This window comes from Nerophis lumbriciformis, linkage group LG13 (assembly GCF_033978685.3).
Source record: "Nerophis lumbriciformis linkage group LG13, RoL_Nlum_v2.1, whole genome shotgun sequence".
Lineage (NCBI taxonomy): Eukaryota > Metazoa > Chordata > Actinopteri > Syngnathiformes > Syngnathidae > Nerophis > Nerophis lumbriciformis.
In genome coordinates this window covers 41,662,198-41,688,772 of record NC_084560.2, presented here as the reverse complement: position 1 = coordinate 41,688,772, position 26,575 = coordinate 41,662,198, and the positions used below count along the sequence as shown (strand labels likewise).

General features: G+C 40.9%; 1 protein-coding gene across 5 annotated transcripts in view; it reads left to right on the top strand.

Moving 5' to 3' along the window:
- The window catches only part of usp9 (ubiquitin specific peptidase 9), a 104,556-nt gene that overhangs the window by 11,900 nt on the left and 66,081 nt on the right, over positions 1–26,575 (top strand). For all 5 annotated transcript variants that reach the window (XM_061970768.1, XM_061970766.1, XM_061970765.1 and 2 more), the window contains exon 2: positions 19,601–19,865. In XM_061970768.1, the coding sequence (XP_061826752.1) occupies positions 19,770–19,865 (96 nt within the window). In that variant the 5' untranslated portion in view covers positions 19,601–19,769. The remainder of the gene's footprint in view (positions 1–19,600; positions 19,866–26,575) is intronic.

The window sequence follows — 26,575 nt, the reverse complement described above, 5'->3', positions numbered from 1 at the left end:
GTGGCTTCTGGATTTCACTCAAAAGACCAGACCGTAGTTGCTTATTCCTTTTATTTTCCTTTAGTTTGCAAGAAACAGCTTCTTTTTTCTTCTTTAGTCTTTTTAGCAGTCTTTAGCAGTGTTAGTAGACTTTAGTTTCTTTAGCTGTCATTAGCTGTCTTTAGTAGCCTTTAGTAGCCTTTAGCTTCTTTAGTAGGTGAAAAACCTTTAAGGACAAAACACCACAAGATAAACATGCTGTAAAAAATCAATCAATTATCAATACCATAATTTACAATTATTAATTAGGCTATCAAACTCTTAACCATTAAACAAGTGCAAGAAAATGGACACATTTTTTCCCTTTAAGTTAAAACAGATTTTAAATAAATTGTCTCAACATAAATGCACCAAGATACATATAAAATACATTTAAACCCAGAAACACAATAGATAAATGCAGCAGAAAACCCAATATGCAAATACATAAATACCTAACCAATTAACCACCAATATTAATTTAGCAGTGAAACACTCAATCTTAAATGCTGTCTACTGGTAGAAAAATGCCCCTTTTTCTATTGCCTCACCAGCAGCCAATGATCCAACACAGTTAAATCCAACACTTGAAGTTGAGTGACTTCACCCTCCTGATGAAGCAAACTGCTACAACATTTATCAAACTAAGCAAAGAATATCAACACTAAACAACAGTTACATAACACACTGTGTGTATTTAGCCTCCAGACTAAGCACGCTACATGCACACAACTCGCCCCCCCCTCTCTACAGCGCAACAAGTGCGCCACACCCACGAAGAGAAATATTAAATCTTACATACTTTTGGCACAACTCTTGGTTATCTGTAATGAACTAAACCTTTTTCCACTCTGCGCTGGCGTCTTTTGTACTCCTTGATTTGACACAGCGGTCTAATTACTGGGCTCGTGCCCCAACAGATGAGACGGGAGCGCGCCGCGTTATACCTGCGCGTGAACGTAAACTGATCGGCTCTGATCATATAAGCCGACTGGCCGAAATAATGTCGAATTATATACATTTCCTGGGGTTGCCTAGGTGAATAGGGATGCGGATGTGCTCTAAGATAAAATATAATTTTATTAAGTGGGGTTTGGCTGGTTGCTAAACAGCCACGGTTGCGAGCTCGCGCGTCAGCTGACGAGACAGCTGTTCGCCGCTACAACATTATAAGGCCGTTTATTGAAATACTCCCACACTTTTGACGACTTTTGGCGTGCTTTTTTTCCCCTCGCTCGCATCGTCTGCTTTGCGATCCGCCATGACGGCAGTGTGACGTAAATATGCGACGCGTCGACGCATAAAAACGACGTCGACGTATTTACGTAATCGATGACGTCGACTACGTTGACGCGTCGTTTCAGCCTTAGTTCTATTTGAAGTTTCTTAGTTATGTCTTTCACTAAAGTTGATAACCTAATATGTTTCACTTAAAGGCCAACTATGTAAGACATTTGTTGTTAGTTACTGCTTGTAACTGATTGGTGTCTCAATCACTAAGTTTCCATACACTAAATTGGTCTGATTTCTCAAATAGTTCTGTTTTTCCACATCTACATGTGTTCAAGTGTCCATGCACTCTTTTCTAATGCGACTATTGGTCATATGCCGTGTGCGTTTCGTACACTAGAGAGTGCTTATTTTCTTATAGCACTGACAAATATATTGCTTTCCCGGTTGACCTATGATGTAACACTACACATTGGTGGCTCCATACAAGTAAACAACCTAGCTCTGTAGTACCTGATGTCAGCTGTAATATTGACACAGATTACGAATATTATATCTAATTAATATGCTGATTTTAAATAGCAGACATGATCAAGGAATGATTGTATATTGTGCTACAAACATGACGCTGTTACCAAGACCGTATCGGAGCGGATGCAGAGAGTTTTTCCAAATGAATTTTCGGCCGGAATATAATGGAAACAAAACTTTCGAATGTCTCTGCATTTATTCAAAAGGCTCCGTGGATTGATGGAAGGAGTTTTAAATTCTAAGGAAAATACCGCTCGTGCCACGGCCGATACTGTTCTAGTTGAGAGCGTTGATATTGTTCTGGACTATCTTGGAGTTATTGATAAACGGTTTGGAGTGCACAAATGCAGTGTGAAAAGGTTTGTGTACGGTTTATTTTTCGCCTTTAATGTAGCTGTTTAGTTCTTTCATCTTATTCGTATTTCATTAGGGAGTTCGAATGAAATACGAATGAGCATTTTAAATTTCCTAAGCTACCTTCCGAAATAAATCTTTCTTTAGTCTCCAATCGATGCACTTTAAAATGTTATGTTCTTTTAATTTGTTAAGCAAATATAAACTCCTCTTCATTACAATTGTTGCTTATGTTTTTATTAATGGTGTCTGCTTCGGGATTGTACGCCGCGCGTTGAGACTTGCGCATGCGCGATACGAAGGTTCCCCTCCGGCGGTCAAGAGATCTGGTTTCCAATCGCATAATCCAGGTGTGTTAGTCCAACTTTTGAAAGATGGGTTGTAGGATGCTTATTTAGAGACAAACTAATTTAGTGCATGGCCATGTACTGAATGTCATGGATATTAATTTGATACTAGGGGTGTAACGGTACACAAACATTTCGGTTCGGTACGTACCTCGGCTTAGAGGTCACGGTTCGGTTCATTTTCGGTACAGTAAGAAAACAACAAAATATAAATTTTTTGGTTATTTATTTACCAAATTTGTAAACAATGGCATAACATACATATACACACAGGGTCCATTGCCAGGGTTAATGTGGTCAACATATATAAAATAAAAACTAAATAGGATAAGGCTCAGAATGGTTTCTTAACAAAACCGTTCTACATATAAAGTGCTTTTTTTTTGATTGATTGATTGATTGAGACTTTTATTAGTAGATTGCACAGTACAGTAAACTGCCTTTCTTCTACATATAACAAGTGCAACATTAAACAATTTCAAGTCAACTCAGCCTCAGATTAACTTTCCCCCCCGCCCTAGCCTGGCTAACTTGGCAGTAAGAGGTGGGAGCTGTTTGCTCGTCTTTATCTTTTGATTGTTTGATTGATTGACGCTTGTATTAGTAGATTGCACGGTACAGTACATATTCCGTACAATTGACCACTAAATGGTAACGCCCTAATAAGTTTTTCCAACTTGTTTAAGTCGGGGTCCACTTTGTTGAAGCGATGTTCACTTGGGGGTGGTGCCGCTTCAAATGGGTTAGCGTGTTGGCAGAAGCATGCCTTACCGCTGCTGAACAATGTCGGCAAACCTCCGTCCTCCGCACCGCGCAGCCGAAGTGTTCCCAAACTGGAGATCTTAACGAGGAAGGAGGGTCTTCCAGCTCTGCCTTTTGTATGTTGTCGTAGCCCGGTCGTTGCTAGCGTGCCGTGTGTTTTCGCCTCGGTGTGCATTGTTTACACAACGTGCGCTACATTACTTAATATGTCCGTGTGGAAACTCATTCGGTACACCTCCGGACCGAACCGCAACCCCCTTACCGAAACGGTTCGATACAAATACACGTACCGTTACACCCCTATTTTATACAGATTTATCGGGTGGTGTTATTGCCCAAATGTTGTAACTAGTCTGGCGCTTGTAAAAGACGGTTGTAGAATAAGTCTATAGGGTTAATCAGGTGGGCCTTTCAACATACTCAAGTGGGGGTGGGCGGTTGTGTGTGGAGATGTGTCATCTTCTTTAAAAATGTATAAATACATAAAAGCAAGACCCAATAAAAGACTAATAGTCTATTTTACAAAGTCGGCAACCTTTAAAGCAGGGGTGCTCACACTTTTTCTGCAGGCTAGCTACTTTTCAATTGATCAAGTCGTGGGGATCTACCTCATTCATATATATAATTTATATTTACTTATTTATGAAATATATGTTTTTGTTAATAAGTTAAAGGTGTTTAATGATAATGCAAGCATGTTTAACACATATAGTTAATATTGTTAATAAATTAAAGGTGTTTAATGATAATGCAATCATGTTTAACACATAGTTAATATTGTTAATAAATTAAAGGTGTTTAATGATAATACAAGAATGTTTAATACATATAGTTAATATTGTTAATAAATTAAAGGTGTTTAATGATAATACAAGTATGTTTAATACATATAGTTAATATTGTTAACAAGTTAAAGGTGTTTAAAGATAATGCAAGCATGTTTAATACATATAGTTAATATTGTTAACAAGTTAAAGGTGTTTAATGATAATACAAGCATGTTTAATACATATAGTTAATATTATTAATAAGTTAAAGGTGTTTAAAGATAATGCAAGCATGTTTAACACATATAGTTAATATTGTTAACAAGTTAAGGTGTTTAAAGATAATACAAGCATGTTTAACACATATAGATTCCTTTCTTTCATGAAGACAAGAATATAAGTTGGTGTATTACCTGATTCTGATGACTTGCATTGATTGGAATCAGACAGTGGTGCTAAAAACGTCCGCATTTTCGAATGGAGGAGAAAAAAGTCCTCCTTTCTGTCCAATACCACATGAAAGTGGTTGGTTTTTGGCATCTTATTTGTCCAGCTTTTGTACTCCTTTGTATACACTTTACAAGAAATACATTGTCGGCAAACTCCGTAGCTTGCTAGCTTGTGCACGCCAGCTTTCTGAGACTCGTTTTGTTAGCGCAACTGTGCAGTCGGTCTTTGGAGTTTTGACGACAGGTACGGCGCCAGAGTCTGTTGAAATAAAGTGTTTCTCGCCTTCCAGTCGGTAATTTTAATGAGCTGGCAGCAGCCAGCGTCATCTCAGAAGACCCTCGGGTGCCGTGAATGTCAATCAAGTGACGAAAGTGACGTCATAGTGAAGATTTATGATCGCTCATTTTTAGGACTATTTTTTTAATGCCTGGCTGGTGATCGACTGACACACCCTCCGAGATCGACCGGTAGCTCGCGATCGACGTAATGAGCACCCCTGCTTTAAAGAAATCAGTGTTTAAATGACAGAAATGTTACTAACCAGTTCTCAGTCATTTCTCATAACATCAGTTTTTGAGTAGTGGGTCGTTAAGTAACTATTTGGAACGCCCCCTTTCCATCGCCTGTCAGGAGTGCTACAGCTGGCTGCGCACCCAGTTGTACTGAGTTGGCACCCGACAAAAGTAAGGACAAAAAGGTATTTCAGGTTAATTAATATTTTTTTTCAAGCCCGTGCAAACTACTACCCTAGTTTTGACATCACTACCAACCAGTGCTGTACGGTGCGACAAATTTACCCGCATATGCGACTAAAAATAGACCTTGCGACAAAAAAAAAGTCGCACATGTGTGGAAAGGGATTTCAACCCTTTTTATTGCATGTTGCCCCTAAAATAAATCCATTGGAAATTGATAAGACTAGAGTAAAATGTTCGCCCATCTATATAGCAGGTTTGAAGTACATTTCAACCATAACGAAATGATTAATCACTCGCGTTGAGAGCTGTGTGTATATGCTGATTTTAGAAAAAATATATGTGTATTATATCACCATGTTGATGATTAAACATGTTCTAATTATGAGTGTTGGGTTTCTGCATAACAGGTGTGCATGGACGCTTTAAACGCTAAAAAAAAGATTCATAATGTTCCCAGGGCTTTGTGTAAGTGTAGGCTGGTTTTAAAAATAATGTACATGTCATTGTACGTCGAGTATATCAAAATAAACATTATAATAACAGAGGCGTAATGCCACCAAGTCAGCTGTTGCTGATTTTTCAAGGCTTCTGATTGGACAACATAGACCGTTTTAAAACTACACATGTGTGGATGGAGATCATTTCAATCATGGATATACGTTTTTGAACCTCCCGTGTTCGTGTGGACATGGCCTCAAGACTACTGAGTAAACTCGCTGACATCACACGTCACTAGGCAACAAGGCACCGCCTTTTTAAAAGGAACACGCACACTGAAACTTGTCTTAACTGCATTATGCCAGATATTTGAAGCTTATTTTTTTGGTGACACATTCATTAATTACCCTAGTAACTACTTACATTTATTAAAGAGTAATTCCGTTGGTATTTCAATTACATTTTTGGTAAATTAAGGAGTAACTATAATTAATGACTTTTTGAAAGTAATTTTCAGAACACAGCCTATCACACAGGATCATGAATTGTCAGGTTGGTGTACACGTACATGTTGCTGCTGACGTTTAAACATGTCCTCTTAAAACAGGGCACTGTATTTTGTGTTTTTGTGTTTTGTTAGATGAAGAATTGAGCATAGCTAAATGTTTTTTTTTCAAAGAATATTTAAGATTATATTTGACTATTTTTATATTATTTTAAAGGCTTTTTCTTCTTTATTATCTCAAAATAATGGTAAAATTAGGATTCTATTAGGCAAAACCTACTTTTCTTACTTGTTGGTACCTGTTTTTGTGTATTTGGGATCCCCAAAATTGACAATCAAGGCATGGTGGAGATATTTAGTTACATCAACGGATATTTCCCTTTATGAGTTAGTTTATGGGCCAAACTATATCGGGATATGGATTTTGATCCATGTCGCCCAGCCCTACACTTGTGTTAGTGACAGTGCGAGCGCACTTTAATGATGTTCTGTGTTTGAGGGTTACAGTAGGGCCTATGATGGCATTGTGTTTTTATATATCTGAGGGCACATGTGTACCTTCTTAATAATGACATTGTAATATTTAAGACATTGAATATTCCTACTAAAAGTGTTCTGTGCTACAAAAAAAAATTCTGTGCTATTTTTTTTAACTTGGTAACACCGGTGCTACTCATGAAAAAGCGAGGCGTACAGCACTGCTACCAACTAAAACGTCTAACTTTACGCTGTGTGCCGGTCGTCTTCGAACCTCCATTTGGACGTGTGTGTGGAGTGTGCATCATACCTGCCAACTACTCCGGTTTTCCCGTAATTAGTACGGTTTTCATCAACCTATTCCGGGTTACGGTTGCAGTGATAAAAAATACGGTTTTTCATTAATTTAAAAAAAAAAAGTTTTTAAAAGTTTTATTCACGAAATCGCGTAACAATGACAATCGACACTGCTTCCCGTAACTTCCTATCGAGCCATTCCGAATGCCATGCGCGAGGCTATTTATAGCACCGCTGCCAAGCACGAGGCACCTGTTGCCATTGTTTCCAAACGAGCGAATGATCATGGAATCAGCCGGAGAAAAATCGCAAACGAGTCTTAAACCGAAAAGAAAACTGCAGTCATTCCGTGAAGAATATTCAAAAGCCTATCCAGGAATAATTAGCCGTTCCAAAAAGGGTGAAAACTACGCTAATTGCACCTTGTGCAGACAAGATTTTTCGATCGGACACGGAGGAATTAGCGATGTAAAAGACCACGTTGGGACAAAAAAACACAAGTCTAATGCCGTTGCTAGCGATACAAGTGGAAAACTTTCAACGTAAATTTGGATTTTAGCCACAAAAAGGTAATGACACCAATGTTATCTATTGGAATTGTTTAGTACTGTTATACTGTTAAAAGTGTTTATACTATTTATGCTTTCAAGTCCAAGTTGAAGAAATCTTGTTAAATGTTGACAGCATAACTACCAAAATACAGAAGTATGTCCTTAATATTTTTGCAGTGCTATTTCTGTTGAAAAGTTAAAATGATTACATTAGAGATGTGATGTGCCACTTTTCAAGTGTCTGATGGCTTAAATTAATTTTCATACATTTTTCATATTTTGAATTCTTTTGAAAGGCTTACAAAATAACTACATTTGAATTGTAATTCCATGCTATTGACAGGACTATTAATTTTAATGAAGTTAGCTTACCATGTTTACAGTATGATAATTGTGATAGAAATGTGAATTTTAGGCACAGAATATTTTTTACAATTGAACAAGGCAGTAGATTATACAAGCTTGGACAGAAAGTTAATGACACCAATTTTTTTTTTTATGGAATTGTTTAGTACTGTTTTACCATTTGTTTACTGTAAAAAGTGTTCATACTGTTTATACTTTCAATTAACAAATTGAAGTCTTGTGAAAGGTTGACAGGATAACTGGCATTAACTGTCAAAATAATTTCAAACTATTGAAGTTAGCTTACAGAATAAACATGTCAATCAACCCATATGATTTTTGCTGTAATATTTTTGTTTTGAAAAGTCACTGTGACTGATAGAAAAGTGATGGTTTTAGCAACATTTTAACCTGTCTGAATGCTAATAATCATTTTGCGTCGGGGGGCGAAGCCTGAACCCCCCACCAGGACTTTGTCCTGGACCTACCGGGGCCTGTGGCCCCTGGACCCTGGCTACTAGGTTTTTCTGATTTCAAAAGTTGGCAGGTATGGTGCATGTTGTCCCTGTGCTTGTGAGCCGACTTTCCAAAAAATAAGCATGTTTGCTTCATTGGAGACTGTAAATTATCCATTGGTATGAATGTGAGCGTGAATGATTGTTTGTCCATCTGTGACATATGATTGGCCCTGTTCATTTTCCTTAGCATGTAAATGAGCTGGTCCATTCTGCGTTAGCATGAAGGTAGCGGCATTAAAACCAACCATCATTCCTACGTGAATGTGCACTTCATGTGTACATATAATGTACTTGACCTGATGTGTGGTTAGTTTTACAGAATGTCAACAAAACACCTCTAGTGATTATTTCATCTGTAATTCAAAGACCTGTTTACTTACTTGGCAAACTAAATTGGAACATTCAGGGAAAGCATAACATGGTGTAGCTTTTGTTACCTTTTACAATAAGCAGCAACAATTGAAATTGCATTGAACAAAGAGCACAGTCTTACCAAGTCAAATTCCTTGTGTGGTAAACATACTTGGCCAATAAAGCTGATTTTGATCATGTAGGAAAAATTGTTATTATTAACTAACACATGTTTTAGGGGTGTGCATCTTTGCCTTAAACAGGGATCTGAATTGAATCTCGATACATGGGTTATGATATGATTTACTACCAATACTTTTTAAAACAATTAGATTCGATACAATTCAATGCGAGAGTTTGTGTGCGTCTCCTCTCTGCTCTGAAGAGAACGGAATGCACTTCATTGCGATTACACTTAAAAGTACATCGAAATGTGTTTTTAGTACAAGCTGTAGTACAAGCTGTCCAAGAGCAGACATTCAGTAGACAGGGAACTGTCTGTGAGGAAAGGCTCAAAGCATCACCGCTTGTACGTTAAGGACAGTGATATAGGCGCTTTCATGTCTCCAAACATCCCAAAAAAGTTGCGTGATTTGTTGCTAGTTGCTTTTGAGAAAAAGTCACTAAAAAAAGTTGGAAAGGTACTAGATTTAGCGATAGTCACCAAGTTGACAAGAATGCGCTGGGGTGTGTGTGAAAAATTGTGAAAAGCATTGCAACTTAGGGGAAAACATGTAGATCATAGGTTAATTTGTTTATAACAATGTGTTCTAATGATATGTATGTTAATTTGTTTATAACAATGTGTTCTAATGATATGTATGTTAATTTATTTATAACAATGTGTTCTAATGATATGTTAATAATAGCCTTCTTTAAAGTAATTGTGCCTTGAACCAATGCAGGGTTTCCCTTAGATTGCCAATATACTAGTAGCGGTAGGGCCTTAGACAATATGACATCATAACATTTGCATAATCGGCGTTAATAGATATATTTTCTTTAAAGAGGCAAAAAAAATGTACATACCTTACGTACATTTAAAGACAAATAAATATGTGTTAATAGTACGAATGTCACAGTATAAAAAAATATTCTAGTGGTATTTTTAAATATGCTAAAAATTTTCAAAAACTAACACTGAAATCTTTTAACCAAGTTTTTTTTTAAAAAACACTGTACTTTCAAAATGTATTTATGTACCTTAAGTAGAAAATTTAATGTGCACATGTAAGCAACACAAGCATTATAAACAACGTAATATGGCAAAAACTAAATAATATAAATAAATGAAAATAATTGTGAAAGATGGCACCTGATGGCCATAGGACGTAATTGCACTTTTTGTCCATATAGATAAAAATATTGTTCATGTAGGAGATCTAGTTGTGTGTGTGTGTGTGTGTGTGTGTGTGTGTGTGTGTGTGTGTGTGTGTGTGTGTGTGTGTGTGTGTGTGTGTGTGTGTGTGTGTGTGTGTGTGTGTGTGTGTGTGTGTGTGTGTGTGTGTGTGTGTGTGTGTGTGTGTGTGTGTGTGTGTGTGTGTGTATATATATGTGTGTATATATACATGTATATGTGTATATATATATATATATATATATATATATATATATATATGGCTGCACGTTTATGGCCAACAAAATAATTAAGCTTATTTGAATCAATATATAAATCACGATTATTCATTGTATTCGGTACAACCGTGTTGAGGAGGGGTGTGAACGTGACGCTATCATGTTATTTGTAATATCTAATAAAAAAAGCTATAGGTAAATGTTATTTATGTAAAGACAAATATCTGTATTTTTGTTAATGGTATCGTGTCAGCTTTTTCTCATTACATGATGCCTTTATTTCTATTTTTACATTTTGATGACGAGAGGTTTTTTCAAGTTATATATATTTTTATGTACTAATGTATGCACATGTACAAGCTGTATCGAAACTAGGGGTGTAACGGTACACAAAAATTTAGGTTCGGTACGTACCTCGGTTTAGAGGTCACGGTTCGGTTCATTTTGGGTACAGTAAGAAAACAACAAATTTTACATTTTTTGGTTATTTATTTACCCAATTTGTAAGCAATGACTTTATCCTTTTAACATTGGGAACACTATGATAATTCTGCCCACGTTAATCAACATAAAACTGCCAGATTAAATAAAATGACAAAACTTTTCTTCTCCATATAAAAATTGCAACATTAAACAGTTTCAAGTCAACTCATCATGCTTAATTTATTACAGCATTTGGGAAGCCTGTAGTTGATTTTTATTATATAAATGTTATATTTTTATCAACATGTGATAGCAGGGACCCTGCCATTCAAAACTAGGCTGCTGCATTACTAATAATTAATGTAACTATAGCTAAGAAAATGGTACAATAGCAATAGGAGAGACTATTCATCCCTGAACACCATGGAGTTCATGTAGGCTTAATGATGCAGTTACATTATTATATCAACTATCAGAGACAAAAACTCTTCATTTAACATAATGTCCTTTTTTGCTGCTTCAACACAGCTCAATCAACACAGAAAAAGGTAGAGTGAAATAACAGACAGACAGGGCTTTGCTGTCCGTAACACACACACCGCAAAATGAGCTAACGTTACGCTAAAAGCGAATTAGCCTTCACCTCAAGCCAGGACTGTGAGTGAGCGAGCTGAGCTGCCTTTTATATTTCTAGAAGGTCAACGGGCTCATAGTGATGTTACTAGTAGTTGACTGGGATGTGTTTATTATAATTTGGGGGGAGTCCGCTGCCTGATGCTTACCTGCTAAGCACTGACTACATGCGCTCTGAATACGCACTGCTGATTGGCTGTTACCGCTCTGTTAGTAACCAATCAGATGGTTGTGTGGGTGGGACAATGCTGGGTGCTGTGTAGAGAACTGACAGAGGCAGAAGGAAGCGGAGGCGGCTCCTTAATATGTTCGTGTGGAAACTCGTTCGGTACACCTCCGAACCGAAACTGTTCAATACAAATACACGTACCGTTACACCCCTAATCAAAACAGATCCATTTAAGAGTTTCAGCAGAAATATGTCATATAGGAATCAACTATACACCATAAAACATTAACATGCTATGTCACATGAATGGTTTTTAAAGTAATAACTTTGTGAAATGACAAAGTCCACAGGTAATATAAAAAAAACATGTTTACTTTTGATATCAATATAAAACACAAAGCAGTTTGGCTAATGAAGGAAAGTCAAATAAACAATGCGGTTGAGTGCAAGAGTTTGGGCAACAAAAATAAACCGGACTCGTACATCTAATACACAATCTTTGTTGCTCACTGACATCACAGCCTGCGTTCAATTCGATGAGATGACAAAACATTTGAGCTAGTATTTATGTTATTGGAACACTTACAAAGTTAGCAGTTAAAGGACAAGTGATCGTCCCAGTAAACAAACTAAAGACTTTATAAACAAGTTGTGGCAATTAAATACTTTTCTCCTCCATGGTATAATTTTAATGTGGGACAAATGCATTTGTCTCCAATATTGTCCACTCTTGTCGTCATCTACTAACAGCAGTGCGCTCTTAAACGCATGCCGAGACTCCACGGAAGTAGATGCGAGTGAAATTAAGTGAAACAAATCAATCGGCTCTGTTTATTCAGAGGGAACCTCTCCAGAGCAAAGTCTGCGCAGTTGCCGCCATTTTTTCTTGAGTCTAATGGCGCTATTGCGGAAGCAAGCAGTGTTGCCTAAAATGCATTAGTAAATGTTTTTTCGGTAATTAAAAATGTATACAGTATTACTAACGATCTGGATTGTTTCTAGAGACTTTTCCAATCCGTATAGTGACCTTTTCTTTATTAAAAACGACTAGCAACAAATCTAGCATCTTTTTTTTGGTGTTGTTGGAGACTACTCGTGTTTGGAGATCCGCCGGTCGATGTCTGCAACAAACCGCAAGAGCTGCAGCAAGCCTGACGTCACTCTTGCTTGATGCTGATGCTCCAGCTGCACTTTCTCTCCTTGAAAGAGAGCCACTGTCTTCTTATTTTCACATTGCAAATTATGTAGATAGCTGTTCACGGGTATATCTCAGATGTATTAAAATATGTCCACATCGCAGGCATGCTGCCTCTGCTCCAGAAAATCACGTACATCGTGGTTACGTCATCACAACATCCTGTTTTCACAGTGCTGTTTCAGTGAACAGTCTTTTACCGGTGGCCACATTTTTGATGCATCACTACTCAATAGGGGTGTCAAAAAATTGTTTTTTAAAAAATGTGTCCTGTCCTGCCTCTCAGGCAAATCATATCGTTGATGTAGATGCCCACATTTGCTTTACAGATTTTCTTTAGAAAAGAAGTGTGGGATATTTCTCTTGTTGCCTTATTTGTATTTGACTTCATTAAATGTTTGGGAAGCATTAACAACATAATTGTTCTTTTAAGTAATATATATATTTATCAAAGCTGTTTATTTTATAAAGTAAATTAGTTAGATATAGAACTGTCATCTAATTTTATTAAAAACTATAGATTTTTCAATTGATAATCGATTCCGAATCGAATAGTTACCCCCAAAAATCGAATTAAATCATGTGGTGCCCAAAGATGTACAGCCCTACTAGTCAAAAGTGCGTAAATAATAGGCTATATATATCTCGTCATACAATATAAGGCATAAAAATACCTCATTTTTAAGGTGTGGCGGCTTTTATTTTGTTGTGGCAATGCGCCAAGATCAATTACATGTAGGCGAAACCTTGCGATGGTGTTTGTATTCTCTTCAAGAGTTCTTCCTTTTTAGAGGGAGTTTTTCTCTATCTGTTGCCAAAGTCTCTTAGGACTTGAGCCTCGGACCAACTGAGTCTTGGTTGTCTGAAGTGTCTTCTGTTTAAAATAGTTTTATAATTATTATTTCATCATTGGTTTTCTTCATTGTATAAGGAGTGTGCTTGTAAGTGTGTAAAGTACATACCTGCCAACTACTCCGGTTTTCCCGTAATTAGTACGGTTTTCATCAACCTATTCCGGGTTACGGTTGCAGTGATAAAAAATACGGTTTTTCATTAATTAAAAAAAAGTTTTATTCACGAAATCGCGTAATAACAATGACAATCGACACTGCTTCCCGTAACTTCCTATCGAGCCATTCCGAATGCCATGCGCGAGGCTATTTATAGCACCGCTGCCAAGCACGAGGCACCAGTTGCCATTGTTTCCAAACGAGCGAACGATCATGGAATCAGCCGGAGAAAAATCGCAAACGAGTCTTAAACCGAAAAGAAAACTGCAGTCATTCCATGAAGAATATACAAAAGCCTATCCGGGAATAATTATCCGTTCCAAAAAGGGTGAAAACTACGCGAATTGCACCTTGTGCAGACAAGATTTTTCGATCGGACACGGAGGAATTAGCGATGTAAAAGACCACGTTGGGACAAAAAAACACAAGTCTAATGCCGTTGCTAGCGATACAAGTGGAAAACTTTCAACGTTTTTCGTCGCCCAAACAGATTCTTTGGATGTGATAAATGCCGAAGTTTTATTTATGATGCTATTGAATTACATTTTAATGAAGTAAACTTATCATAAAGTTACCATATCATTTTTGCAGTATGATCAATCTGATAGAATAAATTTGGATTTTAGCCACAAAAAGGTAATGACACCAATGTTATCTATTGGAATTGTTTAGTACTGTTATACTGTTAAAAGTGTTTATACTATTTATGCTTTCAAGTCCAAGTTGAAGAAATCTTGTTAAATGTTGACAGCATAACTACCAAAATACAGAAGTATGTCCTTAATATTTTTGCAGTGCTATTTCTGTTGAAAAGTTCAAATGATTACATTAGAGATGTGATGTGCCACTTTTCAAGTGTCTGATGGCTTAAATTAATTTTCATTAATTTTTCATATTTTGAATTCTTTTGAAAGGCTTACAAAAAAACTACATTTGAATTGTAATTCCATGCTATTGACAGGACTATTAATTTTAATGAAGTTAGCTTACCATGTTTACAGTATGATAATTGTGATAGAAATGTGAATTTTAGGCACAGAATATTTTTTACAATTGAACAAGGCAGTAGATTTTAATAATGACACCAATTTTTTTTTAATGGAATTGTTTAGTACTGTTTTACCATTTGTTTACTGTAAAAAGTGTTTATACTGTTTATACTTTCAATTAACAAATTTAAGTCTTGTGAAAGGTTGACAGGATAACTGTCAAAATAATTTCAAACTATTGAAGTTAGCTTACAGAATAAACATGTCAATCAACCCATATGATTTTTGCTGTAATATTTTTGTTTTGAAAAGTCACTGTGACAGATAGAAAAGTGATGGTTTTAGCAACATTTTAACCTGTCTGAATGCTAATAATCATTTTGCGTCGGGGGGCGAAGCCTGAACCCCCCACCAGGACTTTGTCCTGGACCTACCGGGGCCTGCGGCCCCTGGACCCTGGCTACCAGGTTTTTCTGATTTCAAAAGTTGGCAGGTATGAAAGTACCTTGAGAAATCTGCTGTTGGAAACCGTCGACATATCATTCAAATTGATTTTTTACCCGTGTATCATTGGTTTAGGTCCCAAACACATAAAAACGAGCAGTGTCTAAATTTGAGCAAGGCACTAAACCCTGAATGATTTCAAAAGTAATTTGAGTTAAAAGTTAAAGAGTTAAAGTACCAATGATTGTCAAACACACAAACTAGGTGTGGCGAAATTATTCTCTGCATTTGACCCATCACCCTTGATCACCCCCTGGGAGGTGAGGGGAGCAGTGAGCAGCAGCGGTGGCCGCCCCCGGGAATCATTTTTGGTGATTTAACCCCCAATTCCAACCCTTGATGCTGAGCGCCAAGCAGGGACGTAATGGGTCCCATTTTTATAGTCTTTCGTATGACTCGGCCGGGGTTTGAACCCACAACCTACCTATCTCAGGGCGGACACTCTAACCACTAGGCCTCTTGTAGCGTGATTAGGCTAATACATTCTGGGAGTTTATTGGTGGAGGTCACAGGTTTGAAACTGATTGCCAACATTAACAACATTTCTGACAGACGATGTCATTCTGACAAGGGAAAACAATTCAACATTGATAGCTTCACTGTGACATGTCTTGTTTTGTTTTTACTGGGGATGGATTTGCGGTAACTGACATTTCACCTGATTTGAATTGTTGATGTTCTGATTTTGTGTTATAGTGTCGAGCTATATTCTGTGTTTTTGCTCGTTATTCCCCATCGCTTGTCCTAAGTAAAATGTAGCATTACACATTGCATGCAAATAAACAATCTCCAACATTGAGATCATTAAAGTGCAAACTTTTGTCCTAAATAACATACTTCTGTAACAAAAAATGTATTATACATTGTATCCAAAAAAATAATGAAGTAAAACATTGAGAAGACTATTGTTTGTTTCAGTAATTAGATAAAGTACCGTATTTTCCGCACCATAAGGCGCCCTGGGTTAAAAGCCGCGCCTTCAATGAACGGCATATTTCAAAACTTTGTCCACCCATAAGCCGCCCCGTGTTGTAAGCCGCATCTAACTGCGCTAAAGGAATGTCAAAAAAACAGTCAAATAGGTCAGTCAAACTTTAATAATATATTAAAACCAGCGTGATGTGGGCGCGCAGGGAGTCGTATATCAACATGGACGGAGCTGCGTGAAGAAAGCCACCCGGCCTCTTCGCGTAAACTTAAACTTACCTTAACCACTCGCTCATCTTTTCTTCATCCATCCCTTCGAGTTAGCTTTTATGATGACGCCGGCTGGAAAGGTCTCTTTTGGCAAGGTCTTCCTTTTGAATATCACCATGGGTGGAAGTTTCTGGCCATTAGCATGGCAAGCTAGAACCACAGTGAAGGATGACTTCTCATTCCCTGTGGTGCGAATATTCACCGTACGTGCTCCCGTTGTATCCACAGTGCGGTTCACAGGAATATCAGTTGCTGTGAAATAGTAATCCGTGTGCGGATGGAGAGATTGCGTCTTTTCATGAACCGGATCCTTGTCGCTTAGTAGGAGCCATTTTGTGGTCTTTACAGATGTAAACAGGAAATGAAACGTACGGTAATATCCGCGCGCTTTTTCTTCTTCTACGCGGGCGGGTGGTTGCTTACAGTAGAAGAAGAAGCGCTTCCTGTTCTATGGGGGCGGGTGCTTACCTTGGCGGTTGCTTGCGTAGAAGAAGAAGCGCTTCCTGTTCTACCGGGAAAAAAGATGGCGGCTGTTTATCGAAGTTGCGAGACCGAAACTTTATGAAAATGAATCTTAATATTTATCCATATATAAAGCGCACCGGGTTAAAAGCCGCACTGTCAGCTTTTGAGTAAATTTGTGGTTTTTAGGTGCGGCTAATAGTGCGGAAAATATGGTAAACACAGCCTTTTTCATTCACACATCTTGGTGGTGTGCAGAGCAACTGCTTTAGTGATCGCTCTATGCATTGTGCTTCTTTCTCATCATACATGGCATCATCATACATACTTTGTGTAAATGATTCCACCATAGTAAGTTGATTTTTTTTAGCCCTCACTGTTTATTGTTGCGTCTTTTTCGCACTCGGCTGGAGGCTTCGCTTTCAGATGTCGTTGTTTGTTGTGCAGATGCCTTTTTGAAACAAACTTTGCAGCGTGCAGTCTCTTGTTCCATGCCTGTTGCCACAACCAAGTACTGACAACCAATGTTCCCTCTAATTGTTCATGTGTCTGAGCAAACACAAAAACACCCTGAGCATTCGGTGGAGCACATGTGAGCAACATCACTCGTGGCAATACCAGCAGCACACCTGTCTCAAACCAATCTTTTATAATAACACTCAAATGAGAGGAGTCATTTTCATGAGATTATTTTGTAATATTAGTGATTTGGCCCACTTGTAATGAAAATAAAAGAAATCTTGTTTTTCATAAGCTATGGATTAGTATTGTACAATATGTCTGGGTGGGGGTCCTGCTTTGGAAATCATTTGTACCCCTTTCAGAGATCACATTTAGTTCACCTTAAACATCCTCATGTTGCACAATGAAATGTAAGCATTGGATGAAGTGTGCATTCCTGTAACTTTCTCTAGTAACAGCATTCCATGACAGTAAAATAAGCACACGTATGACTGAGGAGTCCTGGGGTACACTTCCCGTGTACCCCGGGAAGTCCTGTGGGGAGTGCTCAGAGAGTATGGGGTAACGTACTGTCTTATTGTGGCAGTTCGCTCCCTGTATAATCAGTGTCAGAGCTTGGTCCGCATTGCCGGCAGTAAGTCGGACACGTTTCCAGTGAGGGTTGGACTCCGCCAAGGCTGCCCTTTGTCACCGATTCTGTTCATAACCTTTATGGACAGAATTTCTAGGCGCAGTCAAGGCGTTGAGGGTATCTGGTTTGGTGGCTGCAGGATTAGGTCTCTGCTATTTGCAGATGATGTGGTCCTGATGGCTTCCTCCGGCCAAGATCTTCAGCTCTCACTGGATCGGTTCGCAGCCGAGTGTGAAGCGACTGGGATGGGAATCAGCACCTCCAAATCCGAGTCCATGGTTCTCTCCCGGAAAAGGGTGGAGTGCCATCTCCGGGTTGGGCAGGAGATCTTGCCCCAAGTGGAGGAGTTCAAGTACCTCGGAGTCTTGTTCACGAGTGGGGGAAGAGTGGATCGTGAGATCGACAGGCGGATCGGTGCGGCGTCTTCAGTAATGCGGACGCTGTATCAATCCGTTGTGGTGAAGAAGGAGCTGAGCCGGAAGGCAAAGCTCTCGATTTACCGGTCGATCTACGTTCCCATCCTCACCTATGGTGATGAGCTTTGGGTCATGACCGAAAGGACAAGATCACGGGTACAAGCGGCCGAAATGAGTTTCCTCCGCCGAGTGGCGGGGCTCTCCCTTAGAGATAGGGTGAGAAGCTCTGTCATTCGGGGGGAGCTCAAAGTAAAACCGCTGCTCCTCCACATCGAGAGGAGCCAGATGAGGTGGTTCGGGCATCTGGTCAGGATGCCACCCGAACGCCTCCCTAGGAAGGTGTTTCGGGCACGTCCGACTGGTAGGAGGCCACGGGGAAGACCCAGGACACGCTGGGAAGACTATCTCTCCCGGCTGGCCTGGGAACGCCTCGAGATCCCCCGGGAGGAGCTGGACGAAGTGGCTGGGGAGAGGGAAGTCTGGGCTTCCCTGCTTAAGCTGCTGCCCCCGCGACCCGACCTCGGATAAGCGGAAGAAGATGGATGGATGGATGGATGACTGAGGAGTCATAGTGTAACTTTTTGTGGTGTTTTAGTTGTCCGACTTTTTGTGTGGCCTTAGTGGTATGCGTGTTGGTGACAGATGACAAGTTGATTTTGGCCTGGTTTGTACGGCAGAAAATGACTAGTTTTTCGAGAGAAGTTTTTTACTCATGTTTTTGATGTGGTTATGGCCGAATATAAACAGTTTTGCTCAATAAAGTGATCGATGTAATTCCTGTCCTCGAAGCATCTCGATAGACGTTACAATAATTGAACGGTGTTGACGAACACCGTTAGGGTCGCTTGTTGCACTGTCACTCGGAGTTGCATTGCAAAATGACACAGAATAAATGTGTTTATTTTGTTTAGAATTCAGATGGGATTTGATTTGGTGCGCGGCATATATTTGCTGTGCGCAGAGGACGCTTGAGCAGTGCGCAATTGCGCAGGCGCGCACCTTAGAGGGAACGTGGCTGACAACACTTTTTTTTGTATTTGGAACAAAGATCCGGCTCTTGTTAGTGTTAGCATTAGTCTTGTTTTGCTATGTGTGCCACTAAGGAAGTAAGGCAATGGCGCAAGCTACGGAAGCTCCTGAGGAGCGAACAGTATGTTGGACTAAGAGGAGAAAAAACTATTTTTTATTTTTTAAATCGTCCACAACAAAAAACTTGAATACATCCATGATATTGATGTATCTGTCGCCCATGCCTACCGTCAACCCTTATCTTTCTCTCTTTCCCTTCATTTCAGGTTATGCAATGGTCTCAGCGGCACATCCAGATCGCCAGGTGCTCGTGTCCCTCTCTCGCGTGTTCGGGCTTTCTTCCCTCCGCTCCACGGCTGAGGTGGCTCTGATTTCCCTCCTGGTCAGCGCCGCGTAAAAGAGGCCAAGATTGCCAAGATCTGCCCCGTGGCGAGCATGACGGCCACCACGCGTGGCTCTCCGGTGGGGGGCAACGACAGCCAGGGCCAGGCGCCTGATGCTCAGAGCCAACCCCCATTGCCACAGAACCAGGTCAGCCTTCAACTACCTCAAGGGCTAAATGGTAAAAGGGAAATGTTTCAGGGCCACATTACCCCACCAACTTGCCAATATATTTATTGCCAAAAAAGCTAAATACAAAGCAAAACACCCACATAGAATTAATCCCTCCAAACTCTGAAGTTAGGTTTTGCAAGAAATGTCATGTATGTTATAAAATTGTGAAACTTTAGTCTAGGGTTGGGCAATGAATCGAAATATAAGTGTGGAGGCTGACAGGAAAGCAGCAGCAGCAGAAGAAGCCACGTGACACACTCCCGCTACAAACACGCATCATGAAGGATATCTCTGAGCCTGACAGTACAATAAAAGCATCTTCCACCCAAAAGGAATTCCCTAACAGTTGTTCAGGCACACTTTGGGTTAGGGCTGGGCGATATGGCTTTTTTTCAATATCGCAATATTTTTAGGCCATGTCACGATACACGATATACATCTCGATATTTGGCCTTGGCCTTGAATGAACACTTGATGCATATAATCACAGCAGTATGATGATTCTATGTGTCTACATTAAAACATTCTTCTTCATACTGCATTAATATATGCTACTTTTAAACGTTCATGCAGAGAGGGAAATCACAAGTAAAAGTGTATTTATTAAACAGTTATTAAGCAGTGGCACAAACATTCATGTCATTTCAAAACAAACAGCAAGATTGTCAGAGACATTTTAAAACAAGCTATGAGTGCACTTTTGTGCATGATGTCACTAAGATGACATATCAAAACACTAAATTAAAGTGCACTTTTTGTACAGAACTGCGCTACAAATACAGTGCACTTTTGTGCATGATATCACACAAGATATTTCAATAAGTGTCAAATAAAAATGAGCTGCATAATATGAAATCAAATAGTGTATGTCCTTCGCTATGTGGTAGGTTCCTGCGGACGTTATCTCCTTCTGTTGTTGACTATTTTTTTCATACGATGTTGACATGCGGAGTAAGCACTCTTCATTCTCTCGCAGGTGACTTTTCAAATTATGCTATATATTAGCAGTAATGCTACTTTTTGTAGCAACGCTTTTGCCCCACACTTGACAAATTACGGTTGTCTGTTCGACATATTCCCACTTGAAGCCAAACCACCGCCAGACGATGGACCCCCTGCTGTTTTTCTTGGGAATTAATTTTTCCTTCATTTGTTACCATATTTGGACCTTCTTTCTCTCGTATTACCACTCGCACCACAGCTAACGTTACCCATGCCGCTACCTCTCTGCTCCGCGAGGGCGTATACGTATGTAAGGTGCACTTGTTTTATGTCTCTGTGAGAAGGAGAGACAACAAAGAGTGAGAAGAGCCTGAAGTGTAATGCCCGCAGCTAAAAGCAACTGCGTGAGAACGTATACTCCAATATCACAATATAGTCATTTTCTATATCGCACAGAGACAAACCCGCGATATATCGAGTATATCGATATATCGCCCAGCCCCACTTTGGGTGCAATAATAATGACATATTAACTGAGAGTGGGATGATTGTGCATTTACTGAAATCGAGGTAGAAAGTTACAATTATTTGTGATTTAGATTTGTTTCATAATTGCCCAGCTCCACCTTTAGAGGCATATTTTTAAAATGTTCTGTGATGTTTAGAATTTTAAAGGTTATGCAATTAGGGATGGGCGATGTGACCTAAAATCAATATGCTAGTCAAGATGGCGGCGCCCTGACTGGCTGCGACTTGCAGACGCTCATGGTAGTATAGAACAATTTGGCAAAAATACCGGACAATTCTTTAAATTTCATGGCTGGCTTACAGCGTGGACACTCCGTGGTTTGATTGATTGAGACTTTTATTAGTAGGTTGCACAGTGAAGTACATATTTCGTACAATTGACCACTAAATGGTAACACCCGAATAAGTTTTTCAACTTGTTTAAGTCGGGGTCCACTTAAATTGATTCATACGACCGCCAGACAATTCTGGATGTGGATAGATCGGGTCGTTTTGGACTGAAAGATGCGTGTACGTTGGACCTCCTCGCTAGCATGGGAATACTTCGCCGGCTACATCCAGCGGCATTTGACCCAGCGGAGTCTAGTACCAGCGGGGAGTGTCAACGGAAGACACGTAAGCGGTGTGATCGGAAGCAGAAGCGGGGATGCCGAGCGGGGCTAACAACAAAGCTAAAGGCTAATCCCCACAGAACGCCGCTTCCTTCCATCCTGCTTTCAAATGTCCACTCCCTGGAGAACAAACTGGACTACCTGAAGCTGGATTTAAATGCGAGATGAGAGACCGCTGCGCCATATTTCTAACAGAAACGTGGTTGAAACCAACCGTTCCGGACGAGGCAGTTAGCATCGAGGGGCTAACTATGTTCCGGTAGGACAGGAGTACATCTCTCACTGGTAAATCCCGAGGCGGTGGTGTTTGCATACACGTCAATAATAACTGGTGCAATAATGGGAACATAGTATCACGTCACTGCTCTCCTGATGTTGAACTATTAACTATAAAATGCAGGCCATTTTATTTACCCAGGGAATTCAGTGCTATGATCTTCACAGTAGTGTACATTCCCCCCAGTGCTAACACCAAATGATTTGTACTGCTCCATCAATGAACTGCAAACTACACGTCCAGAGGGAGTTTTCATCGTGGCAGGGGATTTTAATCAAGCTAACATGAAAACAGTTTTCCCTCATTTCCATCAATATGTGAATTTTGCAACCAGGGGTGGAAGCAAGCTGGACTTGGTTTATAGTAATATTAAACAGGCGTATAAAGCTGCACCACGCCCCCACCTCGGTTCCTCAGACCATCTATCTGTGATGCTAATTCCTGCATACAAGCCTCTGCTGATCAGGAAGCAAGCTACAGTGAAGCAGGTGAGGACCTGGCCAGAGGGAGCAATGTCAGCATTACAAGACTGCTTCGAAACCACAGACTAGGACATGTTCAAAGCAGCCGCCACCGAAAATCACCACACGTGTGGAGGAGTATGCAGAGTCTGTGTCCGCATACATTCAGAAGTGCATGGAGGATGTCAATGTGATCAAGAACATCCCCACACGGGCCAACGAGAAACCCTGGATGAACAGTGAGGTACGTGCAATGCTGAAGGCTTGGAACAAGGCTTTCAAGTCTGGCGACATGGTGGCATTAAAATCAGCCAGAGCTAACCTGAACCGTGCCATTAAGGTTGCAAAGCATGCTCACAGTCAGAAAGTGCAGGATTTCTTCGAGAACCCTACAAACACTAGACGAATGTGGCAGGGCATTCAGGTCATCACGTACTATAAAGCTGCCCCCTGTCCCTGTGACAACAGTATCAGCTTCCTAGATGACCTTAACAACTACTTTGCAAGGTTTGAGGCACTTAACACCACTCCGGCGAGAAAATCCATCCCTCGCCCTGATGAGCAGCCGCTCAACCTGTATATAGCGGATGTCCGTAAAACCCTGAGGAGAGTGAACCCCCGGAAAGCACTGGGACCTGATGACATTCCGGGCAAGGTGCTTAAGCTGGCTGGGGTTCTCACAGACATCTTCAACATCTCGCTGACCCAGGCTGTGGTACCAGCATGTTTTAAGACGGCCACAATCATTCCAGTGCCAAAAAAACCCCACAATCTCCTCCCTCAATGATTACCGCCCCGTTGCACTCACCCCCATCATAATTAAGTGCTTCGAGAGGCTGGTAAAGGAATATATTGTCTCCAGACTTCCCCCCCACATTCGACCCATACCAGTTGGCTTATCGCCCTAACCGCTCCACAGAGGACGCCATCTCCTCTGCACTCCACCTGACCTTAGAACATCTGGAAGGAAAGGACACACACGTGCGGATGTTGTTCCTGGACTTCAGCTCAGCATTCAACACCATCATCCCGCAGCACTTGGTGAGCAAACTGGCCCCATTTTGATTCAGTACCCCCCCTTTGCAACTGGCTGCTTGACTTCCTCACAGACAGACCCCAATCTGTGAGAGTGGGCAACAACACCTCCAGTGCCATCTCCGAGCGCCGGCTCCCCCCAGGGCTGCGTCCTGAGTCCGCTGCTGTTCACGTTGATGACTCATGACTGCTGCGCCAGGTCCACTACTAACCACATTGTGAAGTATGCGGACGACACGACAGTAGTGGGCCTCATCCGTGACAACAATGACATGGACTACAGGGAGGCGGTGAAACATCTGGTTGACTGGTGCAGAACCAACAACCTGGTCCTGAATGTCAACAAGACCAAGGAGATCATCGTTGACTTCAGGAAGCACCAGTCCAGCCACGCTCCACTCTTCATCAACGGCACAGCGGTGGAGATAGTAAGCAACACCAAATTCCTGGGGGTGCAGATAACTGACAATATAACCTGGTCCCTACACACCGGAGCTCTTGTAAGAAGAGCTCAGCAGCACATGCACTTTTTGCGTCTGATGAAAAGCACAGCTCCCTCCCCCCATTCTCACCACATTCTACAGAGGCACTATAGAGAGCCTGCTGACCAACAGCATCTCTGTCTGGACTGGAGCCTGCAATGCCTCAGACTGGAAGTCTCTCCAGAGAGTGGTGAGGACGGCGGAAAAGATCACCAGGACTCCTCTTCCTCCTATCCAGGAGATCGCAAAAAGCCGCTGCCTGACCAGGGCTCAGAAAATCTGCAAAGACTCCTCCCACCCCCACAAAGGACTGTTTTCACTGCTGGACTCTAGAAAGAGGTTCCGCAGCCTCCGAAGCAGAACCTCCAGGTTCTGTAACAGCTTCTTCCCTCAGGCCGTAAGACTCTTGAACGCATCATAATTAAATTATCCCCTCAACTCCCCCCAAAATGGATTAACTGGCTGGAATAAAAAAGACAGTATAACATACCGTATTTTCCGCACTATAAGGCGCACCTAAAAACCACAAATTTTCTCAAAAGCTAACAGTGCGCCTTATAACCCGGTGCGCTTTATTACGATTCATTTTCATAAAGTTTCGATCTCGCAACTTCGGTAAACAGCCGCCATCTTTTTTCCCGGTAGAACAGGAAGTGCTTCTTCTTCTACGCAAGCAACCGCCAAGGTAAGCACCCGCCCCCATAGAACAGGAAGCGCTACCGCCCGCCCCCGGAAGAAAAAGAAGCGCGCGGATATTTCGTTTCATTTCCTTTGTGTGTCTACATCTGTAAAGACCAGACTACAAAATGGCTCCTACTAAACGACACGCTTATAACGCAGAATTTAAACTTAAGGCAATAAGTCATGCCGAAGAACACGGAAATAGAGCAGCAGCAAGAGAATATAACATAAATGAATCAATGGTGCGTAGGTGGAGGAAGCAAGAAGATGACCTGCGCCAGGTAAAGAAGACAAAACAGAGCTTCCGAGGGAACAAAGCACGATGGCAACAGTTGGAGGACGAACTCGAACAGTGGGTTGTTGAGCAGAGAGCAGCAAGCAGAAGTGTCAGCACCATCACTATTCGAATGAAGGCAACAACGCTAGCAAGCGAACTTCACCTGGATGATTTTAAAGGTGGTGCTTCTTGGTGTTTCCGGTTTATGAAAAGACGCAATCTCTCCATCCGCACACGGACCACTGTTTCACAGCAACTGCCTAACGACTTTAAAGAAAAGCTGGCTACTTTCCGTGCATATTGTAAAAAGAAGATAGCGGAAAAAAAGATCCGGCCAGAGAACATTATCAACATGGACGAGGTTCCACTGACTTTTGATATTCCTGTGAACCGCACTGTTGATACAACGGGAGCACGTACGGTGAATATTCGCACCACAGGGAATGAGAAGTCGTCCTTCACTGTGGTTCTAGCTTGCCATGCTAATGGCCAGAAACTTCCTCCCATGGTGATATTCAAAAGGAAGACCTTGCCAAAAGAGACCTTTCCAGCCGGCGTCATCATAAAAGCTAACTCGAAGGGATGGATGGATGAAGAAAAGATGAGCGAGTGGTTAAGGGAAGTTTACGCGAAGAGGCCGGGTGGCTTTTTTCACGCTGCTCCGTCCATGTTGATATACGACTCTATGCGCGCCCACATCACAGATGGTGTCAAAAAACAAGTGAAGCACACAAATACAACACTCGCCGTCATTCCGGGTGGATTAACCAAAGAACTCCAACCGCTGGATATTGGTGTCAACAGGGCATTCAAATCACGAGTGCGAACGGCGTGGGAAAAATGGATGACCGAAGGCGAACACACCTTCACTAAGACGGGCAGACAACGCCGGACGACATACGCCAACATCTGCCAGTGGATTGTAAATGCCTGGGCAGATATTTCTGTCACAACTGTGGTCCGAGCTTTCCGGAAGGCAGGATTCACAGAACTGCTGCACAACAACAGCGACACTGAATCCGATGACTTCGAAGAGACGGAGCCGGCCATTTTGGAAGCCACGCTAGCGCAACTTTTCAATTCGGACACCGAAGACGAAGAATTCGAAGGATTTACCGGTACGAATGAAGAATAACTTCAGAAAGTGAGCGCTATGTTTATTTTGTGTGTTGTGACATTAACGTTCGAGCAACATTACCGGTATGTTGCTATTGCTCTACACCATTTTGAATTTTACTATGTTTGTGATTGCACATTTGTACATTTTGGGACAGAGTTGTTAGAACGCTGGTTTTCAATATATTATTAAAGTTTGACTGAACTATCTGACTGTTTTTTTGACATTCACTTTAGCGCAGCGTTTTTTTGACATTCACTTTAGCGCAGCGTAGG